We start from the raw sequence: 10,616 nt of genomic DNA, 5'->3' as shown, positions 1-10,616 counted from the left end.
GTTTCTTCTTTCTTGTAAATTTATAGCCAAGGGGAGTTATAAACTGGAGTGGCTACAGATTTAAGTTGAAGATACTTATGAAGTCCTTCCCTTCCAAAACCACTGCATTTGTACACTCCATTGTCCAAATAGCCACTTTTGAGCCCCCTATAACCATTGTCCTGAAAAATAGTGATTATTTTTCAAAGACAAGGCTACAAGGTGACCAGTGAGCGCATTCGATCTCACTTATCTAATGTTAACAGCTGGCACAATCTCTTGAGCCGAGGGTCTATTGGAGACAACCTCTCTACCACTCACAAGGTAGGGGTAAAGTCTGCGTACACCATACTCGCCCCAGACCCCTTGTGGGATCACACTGGATACGTTATTATTGTGATAGATGGTTCAACAGGATCAAATCCAATTCACCAATATATGGGAAAAATTAGGCTTGTCAGTTCAATATTGGAATTGAGAAAAAAATGCTTCACTATAGGAACAAGATGAAACACTGTCACACTGAATTTTCTATTCCCAAAAAACAAAGGCACATAAACAGCCAAAAGGATGTACCTCAAATAACAAAATTTTATTGTCTGGTTATATAAGTATATAACATGAGATGAGATATTATATATCAATAGTATTCTCTTTGCTGCACTTTATGCCTGTAAAATTTACAGCCAAGGGGAGTTGTAAATGGGAGTGGCTACAGATTTAACTTGAAGATACTTGTGAAGTCCTTCCATTCCTAAATCCCTTTCAAAGCCACTGGATTTGTATCCTCCATACGGGCAATCCGGATCGAAAGCAAAGTAACAGTTTATCCAGATAACTCCAGCTCGAATCGATCTTGAAACTGTGTTGGCAATGTTCAAGTTATTTGTCATAACACCAGCTGCTAATCCATACTGTGTACAATTAGCTCTCTTGATCACTTCCTCTACGGTCCTGCCATTCGTCACATCATTAACGATATGATTTAAGTTAGTTCGAGTTGTGGAAACAGCCTCTCGCAGAAATGCAGGGTAAGGTTGCGTACAATAGCGGGAGCTTAGTGCACCGGGCTGTCATTTATACTGATATCAGGTTAGTTACTATTTTATCAGCTTATCAGTTAAGTATTAGTTGTATTATAAAGATTCATACGTCAATGCATAGAACTTAAACTTCGATATGATTTAAGTTGAACATTTACTCTTTGGAAATGCTAATAAGGGAGTGAACTTACTTGAACTTCATTACTGATAAAACAGGTCCAAATATTTCTTCTTTTGCAATAGTCATATGATCCTGCCAAAATCATTAAGAAGATATATGACACACTGTATTTTTGATCTCAGCATTCAAATGCAAAAAATGGTAATTTTCGAATACTTACTTCTACATCGGTGAATATGGTTGGCTCAACGAAATAACCCTTCCGATCCAATGCGTTGCCCCCGGTTAACAATGTTGCGCCCTCCCTCTTTCCATGTTCAATGTATGAAAGTACTCTCTCAAACTGTTTCTTATCGACCTGCATCAGGTAAATAGTGAGTTAAGAGTAAACACTTACGCGATTTTGGTTATGTCAAGTAGCAACATGTTGAAAGAACAGTTCAAATGTATACTTGAGGTCCTTGATGAGAATTTGGATCAAAAGTATCGCCAACCACCCATGTTTTCGTTATCTCCACCAATTTCTTGACAAACTTATCGTAAATTCCTTCTTGGATGAAAAGACGAGATCCAGCCACACAAACTTCTCCCTGAAAAAAAAATTGAAAGCAAGGAACGTTACCTTACTGATGTGTTTGAGATATACTAATACGGAATCAGAATGAGAAGTATGAGTTCAGTTTACCTTGTTATATAAAATTCCAATCATAGCAAGAGGTGCAACTTTGTCAACATCTACATCGTCAAATACTATAAAAGGCGACTTGCCTCCTAATTCTAGTGAGACAGGTTTCAAATTGCTCAGCGCTGCAGCTTGCATTACTAGACGCCCAACTTCTGTCGAACCTGTGAAGCTTATCTGAATAAAGCACACAATTATTAGCTGGTATGATTCGCCAAGACAGTACTCTAGCTTTCATTTGACGTTCTTTTTCCATGTCAATTAGGAATCACCTTGTCTACGTCCATGTGCGAGCAAAGCGCAGCACCAGCAGTAGATCCAAATCCTGTCACGACGTTGATCACGCCATCGGGAACACCAGCCTGTTTCAAGAAAGTAACATTGAAGAGGAGAAAACATAGTACTCACCATTCAGTGTCATAAAACTAAAGGAAGCTGCTAACTTAAGGTATGACCAAAGGCAGATTCAGGATTTAGATTAAGATTCTCAGCATTAAACTCATTGTACTGTTAAAATTATGGGTTCAGATCTAATATTTGTTGAGATTTTAGTAGGTTTTTACATATATATCTATACTTCATATCAAAAGTTATGAGTTCAGATGAATCCGTAGCCTAAAGGAACGCCCCTGAAGGTATCCCCTGATCCGAGAGTGAGCTATGACCAGACCCAGCCCGGCTCGCGTAGTTCCAACAACTGGCGAGGAGCACCTCAGTGTACGATCGTGCCTGATCGGATATGAAAGTTTCACAATGCAAAAAATGGAAACCGTACCTGCTTAGCCAATTGAGCATAATAGAGAGCAGAAAGAGGGGTTTGTTCGGCCGGTTTGACAACCATAGTGCAACCAGCAGCTAGTGCAGGGCCAACCTTCATAACAAACATCTGAGTTGGGAAATTCCAGGGGATAATGTGTCCGACAACCCCAATTGGTTCGAGCAACGTGTATCCTTGTATATCGCGTGACATCTTGAGAGTCGTCCCATGAATTTTATCCGCTGCACCAGCATAATAACGCATAAATTGCGCTGCACTAGGGACGTCTATTGTTTTTCCAGCAGCAAATAACTTTCCTGCATCCATTGCATCCAATGCTGCTATTTCTTCTGCATTTTCTATGATTAAGTCTGCAAACTTCAGCATTATATTTCTCCTCTCCTGATTGTAATCACAGAACAAAAGTAAGAGAATGCAGTAATTTTTTTATCACTAAAGAAAGGCAATATATTTCTTTGTTACATCTTAGACAGATTGAAGGGAGCCTTGGCGCAACGAGTAAAGTTGTGCCTCGCGACCAGAGATCACGGATTCAAGCCGTGATAATAGCCTCTTGCAGAAAGGCAGAGTAAGGCTGTGTACAATAGACGCTTGTGGTCCGGCCCTTCCCCCGATCCCGCACATAGTAGGAGCTTAGTGCACCGAACTTCCTTTTTTTTTTTTTTTTACATCTTAGACCGGTCAAACAATCATAGATGATGAAAAAAGATCAACTCATTTAGGACTGCGACACAAATTGAACATTTACAAGTAAATATACAACGGGCAGCCTGGTGCACAAAGTATCCCGTGTTCACGCAGGATCCGGGGAATGGCCGCAACCCAAAGGCTGTGATGTAGGTAGCCTATACAATAATTAAGATAACCGCTACAACATTTTACTAAGGGAACAAGGCAAACACAAGGTAACATTAAGGGGTCGTTTAATACATGAGATAAGAATGATAATCTCTGAATGGGATTAACTTTATCTCATGTTTGGTTTGGAGTATTAGCTAATCCCGGGACAATGTTTATACTAAAATGGTAGGATTAGCTATCCCATATCGACGGTGGGATTAGCTATCTCATACATAAGGTGGCATAACTAATCCCATGAGATATTTATTCACATTACTTAGGTATAAGATTTTAATTCTGCAAAAGGTAATTTTTTTTCCTTCTAAATTTTTATTCCCATTATTTACTGGTTCATCCCATACAAAAAGATTTTTTAGGAAAAAAAAAACAAGAAATAGGAGAAAGGAGACTACTAGTACTAATTATTGATAACAATGTTTTCTGCTTTAGACAAAGCAGCTTTCAGATTTTTCCAGGAAAATCCTCAAATATCACTTTCTGTCATATTTCTTATGTAACCTATCATATCTTACATTGAACTTTCATGTAAATGATACTTTAATCTGATGTTACATTTCATTACATAACTTCCGCAGTTTCTTTTATGTGGCCCTGTTTTACGGGCACTAACCAGCGGCGAACGTAGAATTTTTAGTACATGGGTGCACTAATAAAAAAATGAGAAAAAAATTATATTAAAGTGGGAAATGATCTCTCGTATTCTTAGTAAATAATAATTCAACCTTTAACGAAGTGCACTATTCAACATTTTAAGAGCATGAATGTCAATATTTAATATTATACCAATTTTAAACAATATATACATAAAATATTTAATTTTACGGAGAGATCATGAGTTTACGTGCCCCATAATTTTCTCTATAAACCCGACTCTAGCGCTGACGGGGTACAGGCACGGTGAAGACCTTTAGAATGTGTGATCATAACATGTTATGTTATTTGTGTGACTGTAATTCTGTTAGTAATTTCCAGCTTTTTAAAGTTTAAAAATAAATTAAATTACAACTTTCTATTCTGTGGCTGTAACGTTACAATCATTATATAATATCGTGTCCAACTTTATCTTCCTTTTCATTCCTTATTAGGAACATCATGTCGATGTCACCTTCAACATATTTTAGATTAAATTAGAATTTACTATTAATAGAAAGTAAAGGCAATTTTTGGAAAATAAAATAAGACTGACACTTTAATCAAAAAGAGAAAAATCAGGTTTGACACTCTTTAGCATTGACTATCCATTAAGTAGTACATTAAAACACGTTTAGGGACTAACTAATGATTTCACACTTGAAAAATCTTAAAAAGTAGGAACATCGTTCACTTACTATCTTTCTTTATTTGTATATAATTATTTATGGAAAAAAATAAAACAAGAATCGTAGAGAGGAATATTCATGTTTACTACTTCCACTATTTTCTGTTTTTTAAGATTTTTTTACATACCCCTTAGTAAAATATTTAATAATTTTATTAGGTAGAGTATTTGTTTAAGCTATTTTTATCCTTCCTTAAATATTACACTTACTTCACACTCCATTAATTAAAACAATAAAGGTAAATTTCGAAAGAAAAAAAAGTAAATGACTACTTTTTTCTAATGTCAAATATTTTGAAACGAATTCAATTTACTATGATAACTATTTCTTCTGTTTCATTTTCTATGGCATTGTTTATCTGAAAAAATTATAGTACAGTCAAACATCTCTATAACATCATAAGTGACGAAGCCAGAAATATCTTTTAGAGTGTTCAAACTTGAAAGAAGTAAAAATAAATTCTTGACAAAGAGTGTTCAATATATGTATTATATACCTTTAAAACCTATTATTTTATCTATATATGCAATGTAATTTTTACCACCCTTTAAGACATGTCGCTTCGCCGATGACGCCCATCATTTATAACAATGTTTTAATATAATGGCCAAGTTTATTTTGGAATCGATTTTCATGTTATTTTATATTATATGTTATCTATAATAGTATTTCACCATAACAGCTAAAAAAATATTGAAACAAACGTCGTTACTACAGAGAGTATTAACCGGCACATAATATTTTACAAAATCAAATAATTAACATTAATAGTTAAATGAAATTGAATATAAATGTACCATAGGGGATAAACGAGGCCAAGGACCATTGTCAAAAGCTTCACGGGCAGCTTTGACAGCCAAATCAATATCAGCTTTGTCTCCTTCAGCAATTCTTGCAATTACCTCCTCATTTCTAGGATCTATCGTTTCAAACGTATTTCCTGCACATACTCTAAAAACTAAGCACATGGCACAAAAACTAAAGGCCAAAAAACATTTATAGATTTCTAAATATACAATTAATTATTTCTTCTGTCCTGATTTATATAGCACCGTTTGATAAGATATTGAGTTTGGGCAGCTCTACACAAAGTATCCGTATTCACGTAGGGTTCGAGAAAGGGCTGCACCCTAAGAGTGCGACATAGACCGCCTACCCTAATGCAAGCATTAGTGGCTTCTTGCACGGCTCGAACCCGTGACATATAGGCAGTGGCGAAGCCAGAAATTTTATTTAGGATGTTCAAACTTGAAATAAGTAAAAAAAAAATCTCCAATAAAGGGTATTTAATATATGTTATATACCATTAAAATCTAATATTTTACTTATATATACAGCGTAATTTACTGTTGTTCCAAAGCTCTCTCTGATAAGGCACTAGTTAAAAAAAAAAAAAAAAACTTTTGCAACTTATAATTCAAACCAAGTGTTAGATTTTTTAGTGGCTATAAATCATCTAATTTGTTGATAATCACATCTTCATTTCATTTAATACTTACTCAAACCCATTATTTTATATCAAGTCATATTAATTTCTAATAATTAAATAATTTGCTAGGTAAGAATACATATATGATCAGAAGCGGAGCTAGCCTATTAGGTGCAGGTTCGACCGAATTTAGTCGGTTTAGCTTAAATATTATGCTTGTATTAAAAAATTCATCAATTACAAATCCACTAACAAATGCAACATGTGAATTCTATGGTAAATTCGGAACTTATAAACTTCAAACTCCGCCTCTTAAGTGAAAAAGTCTATGTGCACGTGGTAAAAACGGGGTAATTTTATCATTTCCATTATTACAATTTATTGCTTTGTAAGAATATTATTTTTTCGAGATCTAAATCCATTCCTCTATAAGATTCACCCAAAAGAAAAACAAATGCCGCCATGAACTTTTAGTCAAGAAAAAAAATTATTTTATATTCTGACATCTGTTTTGTTAATGTATTTTCTTCAACCGTGTCTGGTTTTAGTTCAAAAAGTCCACCAAACTTCTCATAATCCAACAACCCATTAACAAATCTTCTAAATCCAAATCTAAACACTTAAAATTAAAAAAATAAAAATAAAAATAAAAAATAAAATCTCACACACAAAAAAAAGTAAGGAAAAAAGGGAAAACTAGTCCAGGAGCAGAGACAGACTTATGCTATATTCCGATGGGTTATCGACACCCGTAAAATTCGGCAAAAACTCATATATATTTTTTTAGAAAATGGTGATATTTTAGTAGTGGACACCCTATATACAAAGTAAATTTTTATTGAATCTAATAGTGCACCCCAATTTTCAAATCTTGGGTTCGCCTCTCTGACCAGAAGCATAAGTAATCATATAGAATTTTGAGTACAGAGCGTTTTCCTTTTAATAGGTTTTACAAAATATGAATTCGAATTAGTCGGGATCTAATACGGATATCAAATACTGAGTAATAAAAATATCATATACTAGAATCAAGGGAAAAAAGGTTCAACACAAAAGTTGAGTTTTTATGGTTTCCCATCCGGTGTTCGGCACCCGACCTATTAAAGAAAAAGCGCTCCATATCAAAAAAAAAAATAATTTCCGAGATTTAAAACCGAGATGTTTGGTTAAAATTTAAAGAATCATATTCATCCCATCACACGGAAGATACAGATAATAATCAAGGGAATAAAGCTACAACAGAAAAGTGGAGTGTTTATGGTTTCCCATTAGGTGTTTAGTAAGCCCCCACCTATTAAAGAAAAAGTGCTCCCTACCCGAAATTTTTTCAATTCAAGATTTAAAATCGAGATCTCTGATTAAGATTCAAACAATCATATTCATCCATCATCATACTGATGGTATAGATAAGAATCATGGTAATAAAGCTGCAACAGAAAAGTTGACTTTTTATGGTTTCACACCCGGTGTTCGGCCCTGACCTATTAAAGAGAACGCTCTCTTCCAAGATTTTTTTCATTTTCAAGATTTAAAACCGAGACCTCTAATTAAGATTAAAAAAAATCATATTCGTCCCATCATACTGATGATATACATTAGCTGATTTCATTAACAACCAGAAAAGAGCAAAAACAGAGTAAGAGATTTACCTGAAACAGAATCAACGAATTCGCCATTAATGAAGAGCTGAGTGAACTTAATCTTTGGAATTTGGAAATGAGACTCTAAATTTCCATTAGATTTCACCATTTTTTTATCTTTTGTTTTTTGAGAATGTCAACTGCTGCTGTTGTCTTATGGAATTATTAGAAGAAGAAGAAGCACATGCATATTTACAGCATATATATAGGCTTAAAATCCGAGGGGTTATTTTCTCGTGGTGGGCGGTTAAAGAAATATGACTTATAATAAGGTGGGGTTTTCTTCAAATATTTAATTAATTAGCTTAGACTATGTAAAATTTTATTTACACCTAATATTTATACCAAAATAAAAAATAAGTGTATCATATTTAGGGCCCATTTAGCCATCAAATTTTTTTCATTTTTTTCGATTTTTTTTTTACTTTTTTCGAAATCACTATTTAGCCATAAATTTTTCATTTTTCACTTGAAGATGAAGTTTGGAATTTTTCGAAAATTTTAAAAACTTCAAAAAATAGTTTTTCAGAATATTTACTCAGATCACTCACAAAAATTCAAAAGTAATCCAAAATTAAATTCATGTCCTAACACAACTCTAATTTTCAAATATCATTTTCACTTGAATCAGTTTTTTTCGAAAATTTACAATTCTTATGTCCAAACGCCTAGTTAAGTTATAAGTTGATATGAAAATGTATATTAATTAGCTATAGTTTAGTGCTTAGAGCGAGTATGAAAATACATATGTCACGTATTTAATTGGTTGGTATAAACACAGATGCGAGTAAGTTTTTATCCTTATAAAATATGGATTATGTAAAAAAAAGGTTTTTAGTCATTAAAAGTGCACTATAGGAAGTGAGATTTGTAATCTTAAAGATAAGATTGAATCCAAATATTCAGATTAAGGAGATTTGATAGTGTAAAAAAATTATACTGGCGATAAATATAAGTTAAATTCTATTTTCCTTATTCTATTCAGTTAAATTGACTTACAGGGATGTAAAAAAAATTATACCAAGTGTGTATAAAAATTAAACTAAAAAAAATTGTATTGTAATTTAACATACCAATTAATGATTATCATAGAGATTAACTGTAATTATTTTATACATGATCTGATAATGTAAATATAGAATAATTATTGGTTTTTATTAAGTAACCAAAAATAATTATCATAGAAATAATTTACAATTCTTTTATAAGTAATCTGATTAAATAAATATAGAAATTGAATGTCTACCTTCAAAAATTAAAGAAGTGCTTGTGAAAAATATCAGTACTTCAGTCAAACAATTAGAAAAGAATTTTTTTTATTCATTTAAACAACAACAACAACGACCCAGTATAATTTCACAAGTGGGGTCTGGGGAAGATAATATGTACGCAGACTTTACCCCTACCCCGAAGGATAGAAATGCTGTTTCCAGGAGACCTCGACTCAAAATGTAAATGAAATATTTTTTCTTGATTTGACTTGAAAAGTTTTTTTTTCCATAAATTGTTTTGATAATTTCGAAGTAAACGCCAATGTAGCAGTCAGAGAGATATGGTCTGGTCAATAAAGACTACTTGCCATTTTTAAAAGTCATCTAAGGAGGTCTATTGACTCTTGACTTTCCAGGTACGATCTCGATTTTTTATAAAAGAATATTAATATTTAAATAAATAAATAAATTATTATAATAATAAAATAATATTTATTATATATTTCTAGCCAATATTTTTACTTTTTTAAATATATATTTAGTAAAAGTTATCGACAAAGTGGTGTCCACTAAAAAACCAAATGTGTACACAAATTTTAGCCAACAGCCAAATGGGACTTGTCATATACATACATTCAGTCATGGGTCATCCTTGTCATTTCATATAGACAAAAATAAGGAAGGAGGGAGGGGGGGGGGGGGGGTCGTGAATAATGGAAAAAGAAAATATAGAAAACGGAAAACCTATATATAAATGTATGTTGAAATTATGATCATTAAATTATATTTCCAATTACGTAAATTGAAAGCTACAATTTTTATTCAAAACTTCAACTTCTTTTTTTCCCGGTTAATAGTGACTATCATTGGATTCGCACCGTATAAGGCTCATTTAAGGGAGAAGTGCTCCTAGCAAGGGTTTTTTCATACCCAATGTTCGAACCCAGGACCTCTTCCCATACATTACACCACAAGGTTTATTTCAAATTATTGGAATAGAACAAGAATTGCTTCTTCTTTTACATGATAATTCCCGAGTGGTAAAAATGATTGTAATCTATAAATAATTTTTTTTAAAGTTAGATAATCTAACTTAATTTTTTTGGAAAAAAAGATTATTATATGCATATTATCACTAAAAAGATTCTTCGATATCTTTCAGCTATTTTATATATTTATATACAGAGAATCACAAAAAAAGATTATCGAATAAATGACGAATGTACTTTGGACAAAGCAATTAAAAAAGTTGCAAATGGAGAAAAAAACTAACTGTGATATACGTAACATTTTTAAAAAAATAAGGACATCACGATGTGTCATGTCCAACGTAGCGGGTACTTTCGACACATAACATAAATTTATGCGTAAAAACTATCGAACATAGGAACAAATTGTAGATATAATTAAGCCCATAACTTTAATAATATAATGTGTTTAATATTAAAACTTTTAAATGTTGAACTCATAAAATTTAAATTCTGGATCCGCCTTTAATAACATGGTGTAAGTATCTTTTTGGACGTGTAATACAAAGTAAAGGGGTGTCAAAC

General features: G+C 32.8%; 1 protein-coding gene across 2 annotated transcripts; it reads right to left on the bottom strand.

Annotated features, from left to right (window-relative positions):
- Nucleotides 1-447: 447 nt before the first annotated feature.
- On the bottom strand, nucleotides 448-8,028 carry LOC107783292 (aldehyde dehydrogenase family 2 member C4). 2 transcript variants are annotated; one of them, XM_016604265.2, is made up of 9 exons: nucleotides 7,862-8,027; nucleotides 5,581-5,723; nucleotides 2,601-2,984; nucleotides 2,098-2,187; nucleotides 1,829-2,002; nucleotides 1,596-1,733; nucleotides 1,364-1,501; nucleotides 1,214-1,275; nucleotides 448-933 (listed from the first exon to the last, which is right to left on the bottom strand). In XM_016604265.2, exons 1-9 carry the CDS (start codon nucleotides 7,959-7,961, stop codon nucleotides 660-662), a joined length of 1,503 nt encoding a protein of 500 aa, XP_016459751.1. In that variant the 5' UTR covers nucleotides 7,962-8,027; the 3' UTR covers nucleotides 448-659. The 2 variants fall into 2 exon arrangements, with proteins under 2 accessions (XP_016459751.1, XP_075076174.1); XM_075220073.1 differs by having other exon boundaries at nucleotides 910-1,049; nucleotides 7,862-8,028.
- Nucleotides 8,029-10,616: the final 2,588 nt, after the last annotated feature.

The sequence above is a fragment of the Nicotiana tabacum genome, chromosome 8, assembly GCF_000715075.1.
Source record: "Nicotiana tabacum cultivar K326 chromosome 8, ASM71507v2, whole genome shotgun sequence".
In the NCBI taxonomy this organism is placed as follows: Eukaryota; Viridiplantae; Streptophyta; class Magnoliopsida; order Solanales; family Solanaceae; genus Nicotiana; species Nicotiana tabacum.
The sequence above is the reverse complement of the archived record's forward strand: the minus strand, read 5'-3'. Positions and strand labels throughout refer to the sequence as shown.

Excerpts from the sequence above, each read along its gene's own strand:
- LOC107783292 (XM_016604265.2), bottom strand. The coding sequence starts at position 7,961 with ATGGTGAAATCTAATGGAAATTTAGAGTCTCATTTCCAAATTCCAAAG. Across the intron at positions 2,985-5,580 it reads GGCCTCGTTTATCCCCTATG|GAGAGGAGAAATATAATGCT; the intron begins GTACATTTATAT and ends GATTACAATCAG. Across the intron at positions 934-1,213 it reads TTATCAGTAATGAAGTTCAA|GACCGTAGAGGAAGTGATCA; the intron begins GTAAGTTCACTC and ends GACGAATGGCAG.